A 26207-nucleotide genomic window follows, 5' to 3' on the forward strand; every position below is an offset into this window, starting at 1 on the left:
GGACAACGTGATGAGGAAGGAACGACGCCGCCAGTGTGGCGATGGTGGGGTGATGACGCTGGAGGGATGACGACGGCACGATAACAACGGTATGATGGTATAATTATTATGATGACATGAGGACGACAGCGTCACAACAATACGCATGACGACAGCTTTTGAAGATGACCGCTTGACGTCAAGGGAATTACGACGGTGGGAACGAAGGCGAAAAATTGACGAAGGTGTGTTTAAGCTGGAGCTCACGTCTGCACTTGCGTGCACCTTCTGCCGCACTGTTTCACCTTGATTCGCCGTGTATCTGTCACTGTCTTTCACTATACTTGGTCGGCGAAGCATCGACCACTACGACGTGACAATAAAAGTGTGTCGGAGCACGCGTCTGCATTTCTGTAGACCACCTCTGGCCGTCTCGTTTCGCGTTATATGCGACACTGAGATGCACAGTACCTGATCTGCACTATGCGACAGTGTGACACGACGGCATGGGGACAGTGGGATGACGACCACGGTATGACAACGACGCAATGACAACGATGGCATGACAATGATGCGAAGAGATTATGATGGAGACCAGAGTATGAAGACGACGGCGTGAAGACGAGTGCATAACGAAGTCTGTATGAAGACAATAGCGTGACCATGGCAGCAGTTCGAGGGTAGGAAAACGAAAGTAAAAGGACGACGACGGAATGGCCACGACGGCGTGAAGACGATTGCATGACGACGATACCACAACAACGATGCGAGGAAAATGGCATGGCCAAGAGGGTATGACATCAACGCCATGAAGACAGTCAGAGGACGAAGTTGGAATGACGACGATGCAAAGACCACGACTGCATTGTGATCACTAGCACGTAAGTAGTGGTGCCATCTATTAGACAGGTCACTGTGCCTGCGCAAAAGGCGTGTCGGCGACGGCATAGCCAGAGTCAAATGACGAAGCTGGAATGACGACGATGGAACGATGACGACGCGACCAGGACCAAAAGAACATAGCTAGTGCACCTGGGGTCACGGTGTCGGCGCAATAGGATAGATAGATAGATAGATAGATAGACAGATAGATAGATAGATAGATAGATAGATAGATAGATAGATAGATAGATAGATAGATAGATAGATAGATAGATAGATAGATAGATAGATAGATAGAGACAGACAGACACACAGACACACAGACAGACAGACAGACAGACAGACAGACAGACAGACAGACAGACAGACAGACAGACAGACAGACAGACAGACAGACAGACAGACAGACAGACAGAAAGACAGAAAGACAGACAGACAGACAGACAGACAGACAGACAGACAGACAGACAGACAGACAGACAGACAGATAGATAGACAGATAGACAGATAGATAGATAGATAGATAGATAGATAGATAGATAGATAGATAGATAGATAGATAGATAGATAGATAGATAGATAGATAGATAGATAGATAGATAGATAGATAGATAGATAGATAGATAGATAGATAGATAGATAGATAGAGAGAAAGACAGACAGACAGACAGACAGACAGACAGACAGACAGACAGACAGACAGACAGACAGACAGACAGACAGACAGACAGACAGACAGATAGATAGATAGATAGATAGATAGATAGATAGATAGATAGATAGATAGATAGATAGATAGATAGATAGATAGATAGATAGATAGATAGATAGATAGATAGATAGATAGATAGATAGATAGATAGATAGATAGATAGATAGATAGATAGATAGATAGATAGATTAGGCCTGCCTAAAGTACGCTAAGAATATTAATCGCAATAATATGTCCAATGCCTGACATGCGGCCGACGTAACTTTTGTGTGGCGCCTTCAGGCTGTTACGCTCTTTCCCCCCTAGCACAATGTCCTACAGTTCCCCAGTGCAGCTGCCAGTATGCTAGGGAAGACGAAAGGAAAAAGAAAAACGCGCGGTGGTGCGATAACAGCTCTCAATCACCTTTAACTCCATTTATACTTGAAGATTGGAAAAAAAGGAAGCCACAGGCTTGCACGGTACACGCAGGACAGTCGAAGCGCAAACTGAAGGAGAGTCTACACATAAGACCGTCGTAAACTGATTGACCACCGCATCTGCAAGTAATAAGTGTATTACACGTCGTGCTTTTATTTGGACACATTTATTCGAACACATTCAAGCGTGCTTTATGGTCAGAAGAGTAGGTCGAGAAGGACATTCAGCGGGGCAAGAGGGTGCTTCGATATTTGTAAATACAAAGTTAAAACAAGGAATGGTGTGCGAAGAGCTGCATTCTGTATTTGACACAGTGTACGAACCAGGCGTTGTGGCGATCCTTCGTGTTTACAATGAAATCTCTCGTAAAAATTAGGGGCACATCATCGTGAGGAAGAAAAGTATGTGCCAGGAAGTTCGCAATCGTCCTATGTTGAGCGTCTGGCGACACAACCACTCAGGCAATCACAATGACCTCGGTGTTACGCACTGCACCCACGTCGGCAAAGCATACGTCCGGGGCTCTTACGAGTTTGAATGGCACACACACAGTTTCCCGTTCGTATATTGCCACACCTGAGGCACTGCGCGCTGTTATTATTTGCTTACACGACACACCTGCAGCCGGTGATCTCATGTGGACTACCCCAGTTTCGGAGAAACTTAGTAGGGATATTCGCATTAAGATGTAATCGTGCATGGCGTCAAGCCTGTGTGCAGTCAGAGAACGTACGTTGACAGAGCATGTGGGAAATCGGTGGGGCTGATCGAGCAGTAAAAAGAGACGTAGCATGATTGTGTCAAGGCGGTGTTGTTTGAGTCTATGGAATTGGTCACGCAGTGCTGGATTTGGGTTATCTGCGTTTTGATAAAACATGAAGTCGTCCTCTGCGTTCGTGATGTAAAGGCCATCAAGCGAATTGGCTCAGCTCTTTTACACGTGCACAAGTTTCTGGGGGTCACATTTGTTGTATTCGTAAACAACGCTAATATATGTGCCACCCTAAGACTCATGAATCGTTATTGCACGAGACTGCACCACGGGAAACTTTGTGCGGAGACACGTGACGTCAGCCTGATTAATTGGTACCCACTCGGGGCGGACAGCGCTCCCGACTTCACTGCGCAACGGTGCCGCTTTTAGCCGAGGCACTCTTCCAGTGGCACCACAGTTGAACTTGAGCCACAGTTTTTTTTTTCGACTTCCTAATCGTCTGCCTCAGTGAGGGCAAGGTTCCCTACCGCACCAATGACTAGCCCGTCCATTACGACTATGTTGACGGTTATCACATACGGCGAAACTCCCGGTCCTCAATTTCGTCTGCTCGCTTGTAAGAGTCGGCGCAGCGAACCTCCCGGGACTCACATTCGGCTGCTCGCACGAGATGCTACGCACTGCGAAGTTCCAGGGCTTCATAATCGTCTGCTAGCACCTGAGGGTGTGAGCCGCGAAGCTTCCGGGCCACATTTCCTGCTGTTTGCACACGAGGGTCGTCGCGGCAAAGTTGCCGGGCCGCATTTTCGGCAGCACGCACTAGAGGGCCTTCGCGGCGAAGCTCTTTTGCACTGTTTTTTTTTTCGAGAACGACGTCGACAGCGACCTGCGGCTTGTGCTGCTCTCTGCACCGTGGTCTACTGAGCCTGAAGTTGCCTGATTGCAGCTGCGCATGAACCTCTACGAGTGGCTTCTTCAGCAGTGGTTCGTCCTTTTCGAGGAGACGCCATAACGCCTTGCAAAAAGGTAACACAGGGAGCGAGACTAGGCGGCTCACATTCCACATCCCTCGATGCGTGTCAAGATACGATGCAAGTGTTGAGCGGTGCAGCTGACCGGCGCTACCCTGGCGGGACAAGAAGCTCTCGTCCAGCAAGTACGTCGAGCAGCCATGGCCACAGGGGTCCAGGAATGAGGACACCACCTACTCGACCTCAACAGCGACCACGTCGATGGTCCGAATAAATGTTTTCTCTCTCTCTCTCAGTCCTCAGGAACGATTGGTTTGGTTTGGTTTTGGTGCAGATTTGGCTCAAACCACTATACGGGGGATCGGCTATGAATCGGGCGGCGATATGAAGAACGGACCGTTTAATTACGCGTGCTAGTAAAACTTCTTCTTGTTCGCTATGTTTCTTCTAAGCGGCGATATGCCTTCCTTTCACCATTGTCCTTGATGCACTAAAGACGCACCATTTTCCTCCCTTTGAAGGGATGCATCTTTGCAATGGCAAAGTTAGGCGGGGGCATGCAAGAAACACTAAATGGCGAATCAATTGGGTAAGCATGGCTTTGTACGCACCACAATATGTAACTGCAATGCAGAGTGAGCACGTGTCGATTCTACACGGCACGCCCGTGACATCGTGTGACATCGCGATAGCTGCGGCAGAAACCAGACACCGGAGGCGGCGTACAACATCGCCAACCAAAACAGAATGAGCCTATAACAGCTTACGCGGCTAGAAACTTACGGCAGGAGAAATCTCATGATGGCCTTCGATGATAATGCAATTTGCGCTCGATTAATGTAGCAATACATCCTCTTCCTGAAGTCACGTTCATTTAATATCTGTAGTGGTCATTCTGAGCGAGAGAGAGAGAGAGAGAACCCTTTAATGAGGAACAGAAATGTTAGCCGGCGTATTGACATCGCGGTCATGATACTCTGCGTAGGGGAGGAAATTGGGGAGAGAAAGGCAGAAGGAGAAACGCGGAAAAAAAGGAAAAGGTAAAAAAATTGGGCACATATTTTTCGGACTCATGGCCAACCGCATGCAAAGGTAGAGTCCGTCAGTATATGCGCCATCCTACTATGAGGTGACAGAATCCGCAGCGTGAAAGGTGCATGAAGGTATCAGAGCAGCACTAAAGTTTGTCGAGTTGACCAATGTTTTCTAAGTACGCAAATAAAAAACTTCATCGCACGCCTCTGTTGCGCGAGGCAGGATAAAGGGCTCAAGACAGTCAAATGATAAAGGTCTCTGTGTAAGTGAACGCATGCAATGTTCCTGGAATGCACGCTCGTCGGCACACGCTCGAATCTCAAACAGAGTATGCTCCACGGTTTCAACTGAGCCACAGTCGTTTCAGTGTGGACTTGTCACTTGACCGATCGAAGCAGTACCGTTAGCCGTTTCCATAGGCGGTGTTCACTCGAAGGCGAGGTCATTCTTATACTTCTATTGTTTCGGCCATATTCGATATACCCCAGTACTTTCCCACTTAGCGATGGCGCTTGTTGCTAAGCGTCGTCACGTCGCCATGTTCATGGCGACATGACGACGACTGCATAAAGACGATGCAGTGACAACGATGGAACGACGTCGATGGAAAGACAAATACGGTACAACGACGACGGGACCACGTCAATGAAAGGACAATTGACGGACAATGGGATGATGAGGACAATGGGGCGGCGAGGGACTGCATGAGGACGATAGATAGAATAAACTTTAATGTCCAACGGAAAAGGTGATCTACCCACCCCCCGACACGCAGGTCAGGGGGCGAGTGCCGCCGCCTCAGATGCAGGCTGGGAGGTCTTGGGTCCCCGCAGCCTCTTCAGCCAGTTGGACGAGGCGGAGCTGGAGCTCAGAGTCTGAGCTGCGCAGCAAGGTCTCCCAGGTGTCTCTACTATTTATTTTGTGCGTCCCCCCGGGAGAGTACGGGCATTCCCATATTATGTGGTCGAGGGTCCCTCGCCCCACAAAGATTACATTTATCACTCCTGGCCTCGGGGAACATGTGGTTCGCCATAACCGGGTGCGGATATGTATAAGTTTGTAGTCGTCTCCACGCGACTGCTTGTTTGTTGTTTAATTTTGAGTCTGGCGGGGATACCAGTCTACGAGCCAATCTACAATGCTGCGTGATCTCACCATATTTTGCATGAAGACGAAAGACGTGACGACGGCGCTATGAGAACCGAATGACGAAGCTGTAACCATGACAACGGCACGCCGACGTCGGCTTCACGGCGACGGTGTGACGATTGACGGATGCACGGTAGCTACAGTCTGACGGCGGGATGACAATGCCGGAATAATGGTTGAATGGCCACACCATAATTAGAATGGGACAAAAAAGCAGGAACGAAGTCGATGAATCGACGTATTGCGATGTGGCGACTACAGAATGACGATACTAAAGAGATGACGATGGTAAATAGACAGCGTGACAATGAAAGTACGACAACAATTGTATGACTGAGACTGTCATGACAATGGTGACAGGATAGTTGGATGACAAAGCTAGAGTGACGACGATGGAAAGAGGGGGACGACATCACGACGCGGGTTGGACGACAAATGCTTGATGACGAGACGCGAGATGAACAAGAGAGGGAGATACATCACTCTCGTGTTCGTCTGTGTTGATTGATGCATGGAACCACGACAGGTATTGAAGATGAGCCTTTTCCGTGTAGTTTGGGTATGTTTGCAGCGAATAAAACAATAACTAAAACTAAACATTTATTCATTCAGTGCGCCAAACGCTAGCGCGTTCTCTTGCACTTGAATATTTTCATCCCAACGCGGCTGTTTTCGAATGCGTGGTGTGCAAATGTTGGGAACTGACTGAGGCGATGCGGGTTATACGTTCGCCATAATTCTTGCCTAGGCAAACGCGCTTTAGCGCCCTCCCATAGGGAGTACAGTATTGGACGAGGAGCAACTAAATTATACCCACGAAACACCATGTAATTCGTTAAATTTCACTGCGCAATAAGCGGTGAGCGTGTCACCTAACTTTTACCTCTAAATCACTAAGCAGATCTCAACACATCGCCAAGCGTGTACAAGCGTATCAGATATATTATAAATGTTATGCGCTGTCAATAATTCTGTCTACATGGCTCGGTGCAGTGCCCTTACTACTTCGCAGGTGATTCAGTGCGGTGCAGTGAAACAGAACCAATGATGGGACCACACTGAAAACACGCCCTTTACTTTTAGAATCGTTTTACAGAACACACGGGAAATGAAAAAAAAAAAGGAGAAGCTACACAAAAATGCATACAAGTTCCCGAGACATCGTCGCGATAAAAAAACAAGCAAACGCCTCCTGGAGCCGGCACTTGGATCTTAAACTTGCGAATGTTACTCGCATTGGAAGCAGTTTGATTCGCCGCCGGGTCGTTCAAATAACCCTGGCCAAGAGGAGTAAGCTATTCAATAACCTGACCGTGAGCGTCGGTCCTTAAATAGTGCAGTCACAGTCTCAACCTTACAATCGCCACAGCTGGGAACACTCGGCCTCTTTAGACGGATCGGTGAACTGGCTGGCGAAATACCTGTGCACAGTGCTCACCACCTTGGTGCGGCTGTAGGCTCCCTGAGTGTTGAGCGACGAGCAGGTGTCTTCGGTGTCCTCGTAGTCCAGGTCGTAGATGGCCACGCCGAACTCCAGCTTGGTGTAGTTGGCCTTGAGGAGGCAGAGCTTCTTGCACATTGTCTCCTCGTTGTCGTACACGAACATGCGCCGCGACGCCTTGTCGTAGGTGCGCATGGCATACCGCTTCCCGTCGTGCAACAGGTTGTTTGAGAAGGGCGGCGTGTCGCACACCTCAGTGTAGCTGCCGTAGAAGGGCCCCTGGCTGCTCGTGACGCAGGGCGCGAAGACCTCGGCCGTGACTTTCGGCTTCAGCGTGGACCAGCGACCCTTCATCGAGACGGAGATGGAGATCCGTGGGCCGCCGCGTTGCGAAGCAATGGCCGCCAGGGCTCGCGCGGCGTCGTGCAAGTCGTGTTCGTCTGGAAACCCCGTTGGCTTCTGTAGTATGGCTGGTGGCGTGGCGATGCACCGGCTCTTCTCCGGATCACCCCGTAGCTGGTGGCCGAGCGAGATGAACAGGTCCGGCTTGAAGGTATTCTTGAACTTGTTTTTGAAGTACTCGGTCCACTGGCTAGTGGCGGACAGCGCGCCCAGGATGACGTACGAGGCGTTTCCAGAAGTTCTCGCTATCTTGGCGACGTCTTCGAGCTTCTTGAGTGCCACGAACACTTCGTCCATATCGGCCTTGGTGACGCCGTGCATGGGACAGTCGATGATGCCGAAGTGAAACAAGTTGTGTTGCCAGAAAGCTTCCAGAGAAGTGTTAGTCAGGTGCTGGATGAGTTTGTTGCGATGTTCGAAGGCGAAACCCGCACCATACTGCGACATGGTGCGGTCGGCTTTCTGCGCTCTCGAGAGGATGGAGAATACGTCGTAGTCCCACTGTCCTCCGACAAGCGGGTTGCGATTGTTCTTGTACATCGAGTCGAAGAAGATGTAGTCGCACAAACCATCCGGTGGATAGACGGTGCTGCCGCCTGTCTTTTTACCGAAGGTGCACAGAAGCGAGATAGGTTTTATGGATGACTGTGTGAGCGGAGGTGGCGGAGTAGGTCGAACTGGCGGAGGCGGCGGAGGTGGCCGAGTAGGCCGAGTCGGCGGAGGAGGAGGAGGTGGTGGAGGTCGTCTAGTTGTCGAAGGAGACGGAGGAGGAGGTGGTGGACGGCGTTTAGTAGTCGGAGGAGGCGGGGGAGGAGGTGGTGGAGGGCGTTTAGTTGTCGGAGGAAGCGGAGGAGGTGGAGGAGGCGGTGGTGGAGGGCGTTTAGTTGTCGGAGGAAGTGGCGGAGGGCGTCTAGTTGTCGGAGGAGGCGGAGGAGGAGGTGGCGGACGGGGTTTAGTAGTTGGAGGAGGCGGAGGAGGTGAAGGAGGAGGTGGTGGAGGGCGTTTACTTGTCGGAGGAGGTGTACGGCGTTTAGTTGTCGGAGGAGGCGGAGGAGGAGATGGTGGAGGGCGTTTAGTTGTCGGAGGAAGCGGAGGAGGCGGAGGAGGAGGTGGTTGAGGGCGTTTAGTTGTCGGAGGAGGCGGAGGAGGAGGTGGTGGACGGCGTTTAGTAGTCGGAGAAGGCGGAGGAGGTGAAGGAGGAGGTGGTGGAGGGCGTTTACTTGTCGGAGGAGGTGTACGGCGTTTAGTTGTCGCAGGAGGCGCAAGAGGAGGAGGTGGTTGAGGTCGTTTAGTTGGAGGAGGAGGTGGAGGAGGAGGTCGTGGAGGGCGTGCAGGTGGCGAAGGAGGCGGAGGAGGTGGAGGAGGGGGTGGTGGAGAGTCTTCAGATATCGGAACAGGCGGAGGACGTTTAGGTGGTGGAGGAGGCAGAGAAGGAGGTTGTGGAGGGCGTTTAGTTGTTGGAGGAGGCGGAGGAGGCAGACGAGGAGGTGATGGAGGGTGTTTAGGTGGCGTAGGTGGCAGACGTCTGGGAGTCACTTTTTTCACTGTAGTTGTTGTGACGGGTGTAGTAGTAGGCTTAGTGCGTATCATAGGAGACGGCCTCGTTGTTATCGGTCTTGGCGTTCGAGGAGGTGACCTAGTCACTCTAGGGCGAGCGGCCACCAGTGGCGATGGTGGCGCTTTCTTTGTGGGGCGTTCAGTAACCACTGGCTGTGGCGGGGAACGGTCAACGGGCGGGTATTTCGTCGGATATTCCACGTCACCGCCGTCTCCGCCGCGACCACCTCCACCTGAGTCAGCATCTTCGAAGACCTCCAGGCCTCCGAACATGAGTAGCGCGATGGCTATGGCGATGATGAACGCCAGGACGCAGCACACAACAGCGACGAGAGTAACGCTGAAATCCTCTTCACCTTCGTCAGTGTCCGCAGAACCGGTCAGGGTCGACACTTCGAGGGTCGACTGGTCGACGCCGGATGAATCCCACTCGCTGTCCATCCGCCTGCTGTACTGAATGAGCGGCTTCTGCTTGGTGTGGTCTCCTTCTCCGGTGCACCGGAATCGCGTTCTTTTCTTCGTGGATCGCTGGAACGCAGGAGACCGCGAGGACGCCAGCGCTCGCGAATGCTCTCGCGAGGCTTGCGCGTTTTCTTCTTAAATTATGGCGCTCGCCCGCTATACGGGCACAGAGCTACTACAAAAATTACGACACGAAACTAAATGTCGTAAAAAGTAAATACCTCAATTCTCAGTTATTGTTCAAGTGCGCAAAGATTTATTGCCTTCAGAATTCAGAAGAACAATATTATTGATTCGAAATTTAGGCCAAAGAAACACATTCTATCTTGATGTTTACGCAGCATCAAAAGGAAACGAGGAAGACTCTGATTGCCTCAAAAAGGGTAAAAACCACAGAGGCAAAACTGCCAGACAAGGACAAAGAAAACAGCTGTGAAGAAATAAGAAAATCTAAAAGAAAAGAAGGAGAAATAAAGAAGGAAATTATGCTGATCCAACGCACACTTTGGATGGTATCTAAATATGTATGGTTTCAAGAAGCGGGCAATTCAACGCCGCACATCTGTTCGTCTTCTGCAGTGCGTTTCACCGCATAAGCAAGTACGTTTCGGCCGGGCCAGCCAGCACGACCGGAAAAAGAAAATAACCCACCACGCGACCTATGTGATCCGCTCGACCGCGGATTACGCTCTCCGAAATAGGCCCACTTTTTATCATGCAATCCCTGGGATTTTCATTGCATAGAGCCTCATGCAGTAAACTCCTGTGTTTCGTTACACCAGGCCGCGAACACTCTCAAGTTCAATAAATGGCCACAGAGGGCGAAACAATCGACCGCAGGGCGTTGTTAAAAAAACAGGCCTAGCACAACAATTAAAAAGGTTCCCCCGTCGCCCGGCTGCCCGTGGTGCGAGCACGAACGGGCTGATATGGCCCATGTGCTTTGGGAATGCCAACGCCACGTCGAACAAGGACAAAGAGGCCGGGGGAATACAACAGCGGAACCCTCTGAAGCGGGGCGCCTCGCTGAGAGATGGCAAGCTGCCCTCCTCAGCGAGGCACCCGAAGACCAGGAGTGGGCCGTCCAGCGGGCCAGGGCCGTTGCCGAGGATCTCGAAAGATCTTCCTCGGGCGATGGTCCACTGGCAGCCTAGCCCCGGGCACCAACATCAACAACTGCTGGATAAATAAAGTTTATTCCTATCCTATCCTATCCCCCCGTGAGCGCACAATCTCCCGCTAGAGGCGCCGTAGTGAGCGCAATTTTAACCTACAATCTTCCTTGAAGAATAAACGAAGCTTTTTTAATTACATGACAAATAGTACAGAATTATCATTCCTAAATTTACATTGTACTTTTTATTACCAACTTTGTTGTTTTTGTCATTTTAAACGCACAATAGCGTTCAGCATCATCGACCTCCCACGTGATCCCTGGCCTGGATTTAAAATTTTTACCGGCATATTCGCGTGCACGGGAAGTACGGATTCTTTGGTTCGTACATCGGTTGGTTATTTTGTGCTAAAACCAGTTTATTGCGCTTGGGTATCTCACGTTATTTAACTTGGGGTTTGAGCCCGAAAGCTAGGTTTCAGTCGTGACACATGTGGAACACGTCTGCATCGAAATTGAAGCCGGGTCCTGCTACGACTGGGGACGGCAATGCCGATGAGTCGTTTAACAGCGCTGCTTCAATCGCTATGTAATATATTACGACGAAGAAGTGGACACCGACCCACTTCTTCCTCATTTTCGCGGCGGCTCGTCTCTTGGGCATCGCTCGATGATATCGTAATATTACCCCCCGGTGGCAGAAGCCCTGTCACGGTGCTGTTAAATATCCAAGGTGCACGGAGAGTTGTAGGGCTTGAGTCGGGCATCGTGGACAATGTCGCTGGTTGTCACAGCGGAGGACGTAGTGGCGTGGCTAGAACAATTTCATAGGTTGAATCGGTCACATTGCGGAGCGCGTGATATGGGCCTGTATAACAGGAAAGCAGTTTTTCACATAGGCTGACTTTACGCGATGGTGACCAAAGCAACACGAGGGGGCCGTGCACAAAATGGACATCATGGTGACGGAGGTGATAGCGTTGTTTCTGCTTGTCTTGAGACACTTGTAGACGAGCACGCGCAAGTTGGGGAGCATGGTCACCATGGGCGATTGCATCACGGGCATAATCGCTAGTTGAAGCTGTGGCGGACGGAAGCACGGTGCCCAGTGGTAGCGTCGGTTCGCGGCCATACAAGAGGTAAAACGTGGAAAAGCCAGCAGTTTCGAGACGGGAAGAGTTGTATGCAAAGGTAATGTAAGGTAGAGCCAGGTCCCAGGGTGGTCGTCTGAAACTTATTTGGATAGCATGTCTGTTAGGGTGCGGTTCAAGCGCTCAGTGAGGCCGTTCGTTTGGGGGTGGTAGGAGGTGGTAAATTTATGCTGTATTGAGCAGGCGCGCATGATGTCGTCAATGACTTTCGCCAAAAACGTACGGCCGCGGTCTGTGAGCAATGGACGCGGAGCACCATGCATCAAAATGATATCATGTAGGTGGAAGTCCGCAGCATCAGTTGCGCAACTGGTCGGAAGAGCACGGGTTACGGCATAGCGGATCGCATAGTCCACTGCGACGGCAACCCACTTGTTTCCTGATATGGATTCCGGAAATGGGCCGAGAAGGTCCAAGCCGACACGATGGAAGGGCTCGGCAGGGATATCGAGCGGCTGCAGGTAACCAGCCGGGAGCTGGGAAGGCTTCTTGCGTCGTTGGCTAAGTTCACATGCGGCGACGTGACGTCGTACGGAACGGACAAGGCCCAGCCAGAAAAAACGGTGACGTACACGGTCATAGGTTCGAGATACGCCAAGGTGTCGTGCCGTTGGTGCGTCGTGAAGCTCTTCTAGAACGGTGTAGCGGAGGTGTTTAGTTATTACAAGTAGGAACTCAGAGCCGTCCGGATAAGGGCTACGACGGTACAGAGTACCGCCGCGGAGGACGAAGAGGCGTAGAGCAGCATCGACCGGAAAGTGCTCAAAACGGTCGATGAGTGCTCTGATGTAGGCGTCACGGCGTGGCTCGCCGGCGAAATGAAGCAGCTGGGAAACAGAGAATACGCAAGAAGACTGGCAATATTGGAGAAGTTAAATTCTTCAACAGGTTAACGCGACAATCTGTCAGCGTCTTGGTGCAGGCGGCCAGACTTGTACACCACGGAATATGAAAATTCCTGTAGCCTCAAAGCCCGTCGACCAAGCCGGCCTGTAGTATCTTTTAGCGATGAGAGCCAGCAGAGAGCATGATGGTCAGTGACGACGGAAAAAGGGCGACCTTAAAGGTAAGAACGGAACTTCGCAACCGCCCAGGCAACAGCAAGGCATTCGCGCTCCGTAATAGAATATTTGCGCTCCGATGGTGCTAGGAGGCGGCTCGCATAAGCAATAAGGCGAACCTTGCCACGCTGACGCTGGGCTAAGACGGGACCTATGCCATGACCGCTGGCATCTGTACGTAATTCTGTAGGGGCATCAGGGTCGAAGTGAGCGAGAAAGGGTGGTGAGGTTAGAAGAGTGACGAGACGAGAGAAGGCGGCGGCTTCTGCAGTACCCCAGGAGAATTGTACGCCTTTCTTGAAAAGATTAGTTAGGGGCCTAGCAATTGTCGCAAAATCTGGAACAAAAATTTGGAGGACGCTTAAGTTTCGCCTTCAAGAGTGGAACGCGACAGCGTTATCGCATCCCGTTCGCACCGCCTACTCAAACGCGCTACGCCAGCCAAACGTCGCGATCGGCACAGATAGCCGGGCCCCGACGCGCCATGAACGCGGACGCGATCATGAGGCCAGTGGTGCGCCACGTGTCGGGGCAGCGCCGTACATTGCGACGAGGGGTCTTCTGTGTTTGCCGCAAGATGGATCCGCGCGTGCGCAGAGCGGAGAAGAAATGTAGCGGAAACGTACTACGTACTCGTCAAACTGCGATTTCTGTAAGTTACATGGTCATAATCACCGATATATACCGCAGTATAACTTTCTGCGGCACGTTTCTAAGGCACCACCGCATTCACTAGAGGCCATTTTGTCCCGTTTTGAAGGAGCGAACTCCTGGCTGGGTGGTAGCGTCTCCGTTTCACACTCCGGAGTCCCTGGTTGGACTCCCACCAGCCCATCTTGCAGGATGCTTTTTAGTTATGAAGTGCCTTCTGGTATTTATCGCTCACGGCCAACGGCGCTGAAGCCAACGACACCGGCTTTTCTGCGACACGAGCTCCTTAACGCTGTCGCGTTAAAACGACGATAGTACGAGCACAGCCCTACAAAACTTCGAACGTCTGCCGCTGTCTTCGGAACCGGAAAGTCTCGGACAGCGCGAGTTTTGTCGGGATCAGGCTGTATTCCGGAAGTGTCAACGACATGGCCCGGAAGAGTAATTTGTCGGTGGCGAAAACGACATTTGGACGAGTTAAGTTGCAGCTTCGCCTTGCGAAATACATCAAGTACAGTTGTGAGACTCTCAAGGTGAGTGCCGAACGTTGGCGAGAAGACGATGATGTCGTCGAGGTAGTAGAGGCATGTGTGAAACCTTGGAGTAAGCAGTCCATCATACGCTCAAAGGTGGCAGGGGTGTTGCTTAATCCAAACGACATTACTTTAAATTGGTATAGGCCATCAGGTGTGATGAACGCGGTTTTTTCTCTGTCCATATCGTCGAAAGCAATCCGCCAATATCCCGAGCAAAGATCAATATACGAGAAATAGCTGGAACCATGCAGGCAGGCCAGGGCGTCGTCTATACGTGGTAGCGGGTAGACGTCCTTCCTTGCTGTTCAGATGACGGTAGTCTGCACAGAAGCGCCACGTGCCGTTCTTTTTTAAACCAACACCACAGGTAACGCCCAGGGACTCAATGAATGCTCAATGATGTTTTTATCGAGAATTTTGTTCACTTCATCTTGAATTACTCGGCTTTCCGACGTAGAAAGTCGATACGGTCGTCGGGGCATAGGCGCAGCATCGCCAGTAAGTATCCGGTGCTTGACCGCGAACGTCTGGCCTAAAGGGCGATCGTCGAAGTCGAAAATATCGCGGTAGCACGATTATACTTCGCAAAGGTCTTCAGCCTGCGTAGAGGACAAGTCCGTCGCAACCATTTTCTTTATGTTGGGATCGATGCCCAAGGCTGGCGCTAGGGGCATGCTAAGCTCACGAAAGCCATAGGTCGATAACGGTGCCACATATTGGTCGCTTCAATCTTCGCCTTTAGGAGATGAACGCGATAGCATTCAAGGATCGCCGACTGGTTCCCACGCTTCCCGGCAACTGCAGCTTCTGTAACCATATTGTATACCTGCAAACGCTGGAGGCGAACGATATGCACGAAGGCGAACTTCGTGGTTTTGTTTTCTTTTTTCATGCAACCCTCAAGGCAGGCGCCCCCACTGCCGCGGAAGCGAGTGCCGTCTGGATGGTTTTGCCAGGGGACCGAGCGGGGCGCGCCGCTCCTACGTGGCAGTGACAGCTTGTCCTCGTTCTTTTTTTCCTTTGTCCCCTGTCCCGCTCAGCACTGCACTACAAAGTCTCATGAAAAACCAACTAGCCCAGATAATCACCCTCCTAATAAGACGTCTAACGGCAGCTGGAAAAAGGGTTTGTGTTCGAAGGTCCGCTTAACAAGCATGCGTTTTCTCGTATACTCAAATTACAGTTCGACACTTCCATGTCTGCAGCTTGATTGTTTGTCGTACTTTACGAATTTTCTGACGCGTTTTACTTTGAGAAATTCAGTTATTTGAGTCATGCATATGCGCCGGCCGAAGGGCCAACGTGATTCGGGATCATTTTTTTTTTCGCACACACAATGGCGCCGACGACGGATTTTCTGTGACACGTGGCCCTTAACGCTGTCGCGTTAAAGTTGATCTCGCACGCAAAGCAAAATGGCAATAAAGCATACCGTGAGAAACGCGGAGCAGGTCCAATGCGGTGCCCAACGCGATACTTCAACCAGACGCCTTGGCCATGGACACACTGGAGCCTGTCATCAATGCGCGTTTTCCTTCTTTCATGCTGGCGCCACGAACGCCCGACTCCAGTGCTCTCCGTTTCTGAGCATAGCCATGTAAGTACAGTGTACTTTAACACCCTCCACTTCCAGGCTCTTCCCGACGCCCGGTAATCGGGTGTCGGGATAAGACGAAGAAGATACGAGGTTGCTGGCGTATATGTGAGCATGGTGAAGCGTGGTGTCAACTTAAGAGGAAGCTCTAGCTCGGGCCCAACTCCGACGCGGCCTATTCAAGTACATCTAAAACGCAAAAAGCGTTTTTCTGAGATAACTCCTCGACCGATTTTGATGAAATTTGTTACATTTCAGAGAGAACGTTATATTCTAGTGACTGCGGGAAACGGAATTTCGATTTACGGCCTGAATTTTGTTAAAAAGATTTTCGAATATTCGACCGTTTGAAAAAAAAAATAGAAGCACGAAGTTTACGAATTCACAGCTCTGCATCAAGAACAGATATCACGGTTCTGCAAGCGGCACCAACTATATCGTTCAAAGCAGAGAAATCTCATATGTCATTTTACATCTTAGGCGAATTTGTTGCGTTGGTTAGAAGGCTTCTGCAAAAGATTTATTTCCAAATTACTCATTTTTTCATATTCATGTGCAACATATCCCTTTTGTTCTCTTTATATGTACTATTAGATGCAATTCACATAATTTTATTATCCTTTTTCGTTATTGAGTTACAGAGTTGTAAACTTGACAGTTATGTGTTCTGAAAATTTTCGATTTCTGTCGATTTTTAATAAACATTTGACAGCCTAACTAAAAAAGTAAAAAGCAAAAGTCACTGGATCTTAACTTTTTTCTTTTAAATGCAACAGACCTCGTCAAATTTGGTGCAGTGGTTGCCGAGAAAAACGAATTCTCCCTTTACATGCATCTGAATAGGAGAACTCGAGCTAAAGCTTCCTCTTTAAGTTTGCCAAAGATAAAAGCCATCGGCTCAGAGAACGATGCACTGAGGGGCGGGGGGCGGCATTTCGCGAACAGATGCACGAACGCACAGCCGTGCTGCCGGCTCAGCCGGTTAAAACATAGCCTTCGCATGGCACCGTGGAGGGGAGGGAAGGGAAGGGGGGTGTTGTACTTCGACCGCGTGCGGTTGCTCGGGCTTTACCCCTTGAACGCGATCTGCTTAGGGGGCACAGTCTAGGTGGACCGACGGATCGCAGCTATGCGTGCGCTGCGTTCTCACCGCTCAGTTTGCGCTGAAGCGATAGACAGCACGAAGGTCACTTCGCTCGCTGCTGCTGCCGCTCTTCCTCACGCCAGCGTTTTGACCGCGAGCGTCCGCGGCCATCGAGTGTGGTGCGTTCACGTTTGCCCCCGCGAGCGGACACCGTGCTTGTTAATTTAGCTAGGAAGCGAATGTGCACAAATGGGCGCTCTACTCCGGCGGCTGCTCCGTATGGCACGGCCGCGCGTGCCCTGTTTTGAATACGACCTGCGGTGCAGACAGTCAGGGCGCACCGGGGGCCGATAGCTTGGTATGCCCTACATCACCCACACGCTTGCGCGTCACCCGCGTTCACGGAGTGAAACGTCACTGTCTCTTTTTGATCGCGCTCCTTGTTTTCGTCTCTGTCCACGGCCGATCTGCGCCGCAGGCCTCCAGTAGGGTGCCTCGATGCGCGCGGCCCCATGCGCTCCGCATCAAGATACCCTAACTATGACCTATGATCTATAATGTACCCGAAAGGCTTATGGAAATCCGGCATGCTTGTTTTGTTTAGCAGACATGTCGTCTCACCACAAGCAGTGATTTACCACACAGCCGCAATGTTTCATTTTGCACTAATGTAGTGCAGTCTTCGAGATGTCGACTAAGAGCTATACCAAATCATCCCTGTGTAACTTTACTGCTGTACTGTGCTGTACATCCTATCCATTTTATCTGCATTCTAAACAAGATGTGGAAACCTTATACGATTGTCCGAGCGTTTGGAGGCGACCTACGCGACCACACCGCACCACATTTTGTCCAGGGCTTTTCTCCACAGACGCAGAACCCACAACGGCACCTTCATGCAAAACAAACGGGAGTAGGAAACGAATTAAAAGTGGTCGTTCTAAGCAATTAACCCTATAAAGCACGCAAACGTATAAAAGCGATTGACCTTTTTATTATTCCATCACTATAGTATTACAACAATGGTATGATGAATACTGCGTGACGAGAGACGGATGAAGAAGTAAGAATGACGACAATGGAACGATGGCGACGGCATCGCGACGATGGTATGACAACCAATGCGTGAAGACGACACAGTGAGGACGGTGGCCTGACAACGGTATGAGAACAATTGGATGGCGGCGGGTGTATGATGACAATGCCGCGACGAAGACTGCATCACGAAGCGTGTGTGACGACGCTGGCGTGGCGACGACGCCATCACGAGAGTCCGAAAAGCCTGTGGCGATATCGACGTCCACAAATCAACGTGCGTAGATCGCGAGTAACCGGCTTTTGTACAGAAATTCCACTGGAGCTTCCAGCATGCTAAGGAAGACGAAAGGAAAAAGGAAAGCGCGTGGTGGATCGATAGCAGCACTCAACCACCTGTAACTCCGTTTATACTGGAAGATTAGAAAAGGAAAGCACAGGCCTAGACTGCACACACAGGATAGTCGAAGCGCAAGCTGAACGAGAGTTTCCAAAGAAGACCGTCGTAAACTTATTTAACACAGTATCTGCAAGTAGTAAGGGTATTACAAGTCGTGCGTTTATTTGCATAGGTTTATTCAAACACATTCAGGTGTGCTTTATGATCAGAAAAGTAGGTCGAGAAGGACATTCAGCGGGGCAAAATGGTAATTTCATGTAAATAAAAAGTCCAAACAAGAACTGGTGTGCGAAGACCTGCACTGCGTATTTGACACATATTCCATGCCGAGGTCTTCTTGAACACTGGGTACGAACCAGGCGTTGTGAGGATCCTTTGTGTTTATGTTTGGGCACATCGTGGTGAGAAACAAAGGTATGTGCCAAGAAGTCCGCAATCGCCCCATGTTGAGTGCCTGACGACCCATACACTGAGGCAATCACAATGCCCTCGGAGTTACGCCTTGCGCACACCTCGTGAAATTCTACGTCCGGTGTTCCTACGAGTTTGAATGGCAACCACGCATTTTCCCGTTCGTATATTGCCATATCTGAGGCCCGGTGCACAGTTCGATTTGCTGACACGACACACCTGCAGCCGGTGACCTCATGTGGATGACCCCAAGTCTCGGGGAAGCATAATAGGGACACTCGCATGAAGATGTCATTGTGCATGACGTCAAGCCTGTAAGCAGTCAGAGAACGTACCTTGAGAAAGCAGGTGGCAAACCTATAGGGCTGATCAAGCAGTAAAAAGAGACGGAGCATTATTTTGTCAAGGCGATGTTGTTTGAGTCTACGGAGTTGGCCACGCAGTGCTCGATCTGCGTTTTCGGCCGTGTGGTAAAACGTGAGGTCGTCTTAAGCGTTCGGGATGTAAAGGCCCACAAGCGAAGTGGCTCAGCACTGTTCCGCGTACACAAATTGGAGGATCACATTTGTTGCATTCGTAAACAACGCTAGTAGATGTGCCACTCTGAGACTTTTGAATCGTTATTGCCCTAGAGTGTACCACGGGAATCTTTGCGTGGAGGCATGTGATGTGAACCTGTTTTATTGCTACCCACTCGGGGCGGACCGCGCTCCCGACTTCACTGCGCAACGGTGTCGCCTTTAGCCATGTCACTTTCAGTGGCACCACAGTTGAACTTCAGCCACAGCCTTCTTCAGAGTTCCGAATCGCCTACCTCAGTGAAGGCAAGGTTCCCAACCACACCATTGACCAACCCGTCCATTACGCCTGCGTCGACAGTTATCATATACGGCGAAGCTCCCGGACCTCATTTTCGGTTGCTCGCACGTGATGTTCCACACTGCGAACTTCCCGGGCCTCATTTTCGTCTGCTAGCACGTGACGGTGTGAACGGGACACATTTTGCGCTGCATGCACACTGGGGTCTTCGTGGCGAAGCTGCCGGGCAGCATTTTCGGTAGCATGCACTTGATCGTCTCGGCGGCGAAGCTGTCGGGCCGCATTTCCAACAGCACGCACGAGGCGGTCTTCGCGGCGAAGTCATTTTGCACAGTTTTTTTTTTTCGGAACGACAACGACGACGACATGCGGCTTGTGCTGCTCTCTGCACAGTGGTCTGCTCAGCCCTAACTTGCCTGACTGCAGCCGCACGCGTACCTCTACGAGTGGCGTCTGTCATCAAAGCCTTACGGCGGCAAATATTCTACGTCCTTCAGGTGCTACTGCCTCGTTCAAATACACCAGTCACGCTAACAGCGACAAAAATTATAAACGCTACAGACAGCCTCCTAGCTACACCGCAGTAGCTTTTACTTCTGCCTGCGAAGATCACTGTGCTGTGCTGGGAGGCGTACACGTACGCATTGCACAGAAACAGTATGCTGTGCAGCCCTCATGATATTCACCATACCACCACCCTCCTTCCTCTTCACATCCTATCTCTCTTATTCCCCAAACCCCTTACCCAGTGTGGAGTAGCAGGCTAGAGGTACTTCACAAAGACCTCTCCACCTTTCTGCCATCAAATATTATATGTCTCTCTTTTTTCTTCAACAGCGGTTAGTAGTTTTCGAGGAGGCGCCATAACGCGTTGCGAAGAGGTGACACAGGCAGCAAGACTACGCGGTGCCCATGTAACATCCCTTGATACGTGTCACGATACGATGCAAGGGGAAACTGGAGAGTCCAAAGCATTCAGTCTGCAGCAAAAGTAACGCGATTGGTTTGGTTTGGTTTTGGTGCCTACAGGTATGGCTCAACCCACTACCGGGGATCGGCTATGAATCTGGCGGTGGTATGAAGAACGGACCGTTTTATTCCGCGTGCTAGTGACACTTCTTCTTGTTCGCTATGTTTCTTCTAAGCGGCGATATGTCTTCCTTTCACCATTGTGCTTGATGCACTACAGACGCGCCATTTTCCTTCCTTTCAAGGGATGCAACTTGCCAATGCCAAAGCTAAGCGTGGGCATGCAAGAAACACTAAATGACGAATCAATTGGGTAAGCATGGCTTTATACGCATCACAATATGTAACTGCAATTGAAAGTGAGCACGTGTCGATGCAACGCGGCAGGCCTGTGAGATCGCGTGACTTCTCGCGCGCTAGGCGAAAGCTGCGGCCGAAACCGGACACTGGCGGCGGCGTACAACATCGCCAACAAACACGGAATGAGCCTACAACAGCTTACGCGGCAAGAAACTTACGGCAGCGCAGTTCTCATGATGGCCTTCGGTGGTAATGCGATTAGCACTCGATTAATTTGGCAATACATCTTCCTTCTGAAGTCACGTTCATTTAATATCTGTAGTGTCATTCTGAGAGAGACAGACAGAGAGAGAGAGAGAGAACCCTCTAATGAAAAGCAGAGATTTTTGCCGGCGTAACGACATTGCTCACAGGCTACTCTGCGTGGGGAAGGATATTTGGAGAGAAAAACCGAAGGAGAAAGGAGCAAAAAAAAACGAATAATTTAGAGAGAGAAAGAAAAATTTATTTACAGAAAGGCAGAGAGGTCGGCCTCAGCTATAACTTGCTCTGGCCTGCTACTCTACAAGGAAAAACCTAAACAAAAAAATTTGGGTACTGCCTTTTCATACTCATGGGCAACGGTGTCAATTGTTAGAGTCCTTAAGTGTATGCACCGTACTACAATGAGGTGCCAGAATCTGCCGCGTGAAAAGTGCATGAGAGTGACAGAGTCGAACCAAGGTTTCTCGAGTTGACCAATATTTTCTAAGTATGCAAATAAAAAGCTCATCGCGTGCCTCTGCTGCGTGAGGCTGGCTAGAGGGCCTAAGGCACAGTCAAATGATAAACGTCTCTGTGTAAGTGAACGCATGCAATGTTCACTGAGCCACAGTTGCTGCAGTGTGGAGTTGTCGCTTGACCGAAGCAGTACCGTAAGCCGTTTCCATAGGCGTTGTTCACGCAAAGGCGAGGTCATTCCGATACTTCTGTTGCTTCTGCTATATTCGATATACTCCAGTACCTTCCCACTTAGCTATGGCACTTGTTGCCGTAACCAAGCTTCGTCATGTCACCATGAACATGGCGACATGGCAACGATTGCATAAAGACGACGAAGTGACAACGACGGAATGACGGAGAAGGAACGACGTCGACGAAAAGACAAATACGGTACAACGACGACAGGACCACGTCAATGAAAGGACAATTGACGGACAATGGGATGATGAGGACCACGGAAGGGTGAGGGAATGCATGACGACGAACACGTGACGACGTTGGCATGACGACAACCGAGTGACGAAGCTCCAATAATGACAACGCCAGAATGAGCGCCCAATAGTGACAACGCCAGAATAATGATTGATAGGCGACACCATAAATAGGATGGGATGAAAAAGCAAGAACGAAGTCGATAGATCGACGGAGAGTGGTTTGACGACTATAGAATGACGTCACTAAAGTGATGCGAGGATGATAAAACGACAGCGTGACGACGAAAGCGTGACAACAGTGGTATATGACGGCCACTGTGTGACGACAGGGGTGAGGTGAGAGCTGGGTGATCAAGTTAGAGTGAAGTCGATGGCTGGACGAGAAATGCATGACGACGACACGCGAGATGAACGTGAGAGGGAGATATGTCCCTCTCGTGTGCTTCTGTGTTGCTCGAAGCATGGAACCACGACTAGTATTGTCAATGGGTCTTGGACACGTAGTTTGTGTATATTTACATTGACTAAAACAATAAGTAAACATAAAATTTTATTTTTTCATTAAGTCTGTGAAACGATAGCGCGTTCTGTTGCAGTTGCATATTTTTGTTCCGACGCGCTTGTTTTCGGCTGCTTGCTGTGCAAATGTTAGGAACTGATGCAGACGATGCCGGTTACGTCCGCCTCAATTCTTTCCCACAGAAACGCGCTTTTGCGTCCTCCCAGAGGTCGTAGAATATTCCCCGATGACCAACTGAATTATGGCCACGCAAAACCAAGAAGCGGTGAGCGTGTCACTTAACAAATTACCTCTAAATACCTTGCCCCTCATGCCAAGCAGACCTCAATACATTGCCAAGCGTTGTACACAAGAGTATACAACGAAAACAAGCAAAAGCCACCAGGAGCCGGCACTTGTCAATCGAATCAGAAACGGCCCGATTCGTAGCCGCGTCGGTCAAATAACCCCAGCCAAGATGAGTAAGCTGTTTATTAACCGGCATGGTAGCGTCGGTCATTAAATAGATCAGTCAAGGTCTCAAACGGCTTATCGCCACAGCTGGGAACACTCGGCCTCCTTGGACGGATTGGTGAACTCGTGCTCTAAATACCTCTGCACCTTGCCCACCACCTTGGTGCGGCTGTAGGCTCCCTGAGTGTTGAGCGACGAGCAGGTGCCGTCGACGTCCTCGAAGTCCAGGTCGTAGATGGCCACGCCGAACTTCAGCTTGCTGTAGTTGGCCTTGATGAGGCATAGCTTCTTGCACAGGGTCTGCTCGTTGTCGTACACGAACATGAGCCGCTTCACCGGGTCGTAGGCGCGCATGGCGTAGTTCTTCGCATCGTGCAACAGGTTGCCCGAGTAGGGCGGTGTTCTCACCACATTGCAGTAGCCGCCGTATTGGTCCCCCTTGATGGCGCCCGTGAGGCAGGGCGCGAAGACCTCGGGCTTGGCGCTCGGCTTCAGCATGGACCAACGACCCTTCAACGAGACGGAGATGGAGATGGCTGGTCCGTCGGGCTGCGAAGCGATGGCCGCCATGGCTCTCGCGGCGTCGTGCAAGTCGTACTCCTCCGAAAACCCCGTAGGCTTCTGCAGCATGGCTGGCGGCGTGGCGATGCACCGGCTCTTCTCTGAATCGCCCCGCATCTGGTGGCCCAGCGAGATGAACAGGTCCGGCGTGAAGGTGTTCTTGAACTTGGCTTTGAAGTAGTTGGTCCACTTGGTAGTGGCGGACTGCGCGCCCAGGATGACGGACGTGCGGGGTACTACATTCCCGAGTGCGCGTTTTATCACCATGAGTGTCACGAACACCTGGTCTATTTGGGCCGGAGTCGCGTCTTGCGTGCGACAATCGATTATGCCGTAGTGAAACACGTTGAAGTCCAAGTAGTTAAAGATGTGGGAGCTCTTCAGATCGCGTCTGAGTTCCAAGTGATGATCGAAGGCGAAGCTCAAACCGTACTGCTGCGACTTGCGGCCCTCGTGTGCCCTCGCGTTTAAAAGGAAGTTGTTTAAGTTATCGTGAACGTCCCGGTCAAGTCGGTTGCGATTATTCTTGAACATCGAGTCAAAGACAATATAGTCGCACAGACCCTCTTGCGGATAGACGGTGTGGTTGTATGACCGGTCACTGACGGTACACAGAAGCGAGATAGGTTTTATGAATGGCGTTGAAAGCTGAGGTGGCGTAGTAGGCCGAGTTCGCGGAGGAGGAGGAGTGGGCGGTGGAGGGCGTTTAGTCGTTGTAGGTGGGGGAGGACGTTTAGTTGTCGGAGGAGGTGGCGGAGGGCGTCTAGTTGTCGGAGGACGTGGAGGAGGAGGAGGTGGTGGAGCACGTTTAGTTGTTGTTGGTGGTGGAGGACGTTTAGTTGTCGGAGGAGGTGGCGGAGGGCGTCTAGTTGTCGGAGGAGGTGGAGGAGGAGGTGGTGGAGGGCGCTTAGTTGTTGTTGGTGGTGGAGGACGTTTAGTTGTCGGAGGAGGTGGCGGAGGGCGTCTAGTTGTCGGAGGACGTGGAGGAGGAGGTGGTGGAGCACGTTTAGTTGTTGATGGTGGTGGAGGACGTTTAGTTGTCGGAGGAGGTGGCGGAGGGCGTCTAGTTGTCGGAGGACGTGGAGGAGGAGGTGGTGGAGCACGTTTAGTTGTTGTTGGTGGTGGAGGACGTTTAGTTGTCGGAGGAGGTGGCGGAGGGCGTCTAGTTGTCGGAGGAGGTGGAGGAGGAGGTGGTGGAGGGCGCTTAGTTGTTGTTGGTGGTGGAGGACGTTTAGTTGTCGGAGGAGGTGGCGGAGGGCGTCTAGTTGTCGGAGGAGGTGGAGGAGGAGGTGGTGGAGGGCGCTTAGTTGTTGTTGGTGGTGGAGGACGTTTAGTTGTCGGAGGAGGTGGCGGAGGGCGTCTAGTTGTCGGAGGAGGTGGAGGAGGAGGTGGTGGACGGCGTTTAGTTGTCGCAGGAAGCGGAGGAGGAGGTGGTGGTGGGCGTTTAGGTGGCGGACGTCGCGCAGTCGATTTTTTCAGCGTAGTCGTGGTGACGGGTGTAGTCGTAGGCTTAGTACGTGTAATAGGGGACGGCCTCGTTGTTACCGGTCTTGGCGTTGTAGGCGGTGGCCTAGTCACTCTAGGGCGAGCGGTCACCGGTGGCGGCGCTTTCGTTGTGGGGCGATCAGTCACCACTGGCCGTGGCGCGGAACGACCAGCGGGAAGGTATCTTGTCGTATATTCCATGTCATCGTCGTCACCTGAGTCATAGTCGTCCAGCCCTCCCAATAGGAATAGCACGATGGCTATGGCGATGATGCACGCCAGCACGCAGCACACAACTGCGACGAGTGTGGCGCTGTCGTCCGTTTCACTTTCCTCACCGTTCGAAGAACCGGTCAGGGTCGACACTTCGAGGGCCGACTGGTCGACGCCGGATGTATCCCACTCGCTTTCCATCATCCGCGTGCTGTACTACATGAGTGGCTTCTGCTTGGTGTGGTCTCTCCTTCTCCGGTGCACCGGAATGGCCTTCGTTTCTTCGTGGATCGCTGGAACGCAGGAGAACGCGAGGAAGCCAGGGCGCGTGATTGCTCTCGCGGAGCTTGCGAGTTTTCTTCTTAAATTATGGCGCTTGCCCGCTATACGGGCATAGAGTTACTACAAAAATTACGACACGAAACTAAATGTCGCAAAAAGTAAATGCCGCAATTCTCAGGTATTGTTCAAGTGCGCAGAGTTTTATTTCCTTCAGAATTTCGAAAAAAAATACATATTACTGATTCGAATTTTAGGCCAACGAAACACATCCTATCTTGACTTTTCATCATCATCATCATCATCATCATCATCATCATCATCACCATCAGCCTGGCTACGCCCATTGCAGGGCAAAGGCCTCTCCAACACTTCTCCAACTACCCCGGTCAGGTACCAATCGTGGCCATGTTGTCGCTGCAAACTTCCTGATCTCATCCACCCACGTAACTTGCTGCCGTCCCCTGCTACGCTTCCCTTCCCTTGAAATCCAGTCCGTAACACTTAATGACCATCGGTTATCTTCCTTGACGTTTAAGCAGCATCAAATAGGAACGATGAAGACTCTGGTTGTCTCAGAAACGGTTAAAACCTATGAGGGGTAACTGCCAGACACGGATAAAGAAAACAACAATGAAGAAATAAGAAAA

At 51.0% G+C, this 26207-nt stretch overlaps 2 protein-coding genes across 2 annotated transcripts in view; both read right to left on the minus strand.

The window, feature by feature from the left end:
* Window positions 1-26207, minus strand: part of LOC135899884 (uncharacterized) — a 285314-nt gene that overhangs the window by 251699 nt on the left and 7408 nt on the right. The window lies entirely within an intron of this gene.
* Window positions 6914-9833, minus strand: LOC139056157 (uncharacterized). The gene has a single exon (XM_070534108.1). It carries the CDS (start codon window positions 9702-9704, stop codon window positions 7218-7220), a length of 2487 nt encoding a protein of 828 aa, XP_070390209.1. The 5' UTR covers window positions 9705-9833; the 3' UTR covers window positions 6914-7217.

This window comes from Dermacentor albipictus, chromosome 2 (genome assembly GCF_038994185.2).
Source record: "Dermacentor albipictus isolate Rhodes 1998 colony chromosome 2, USDA_Dalb.pri_finalv2, whole genome shotgun sequence".
Lineage (NCBI taxonomy): Eukaryota > Metazoa > Arthropoda > Arachnida > Ixodida > Ixodidae > Dermacentor > Dermacentor albipictus.

Bases quoted from the DNA above. Each gene is read 5' to 3' on its own strand.
- LOC139056157 (XM_070534108.1), bottom strand. From the start codon at position 9,704: ATGGACAGCGAGTGGGATTCATCCGGCGTCGACCAGTCGACCCTCGAA.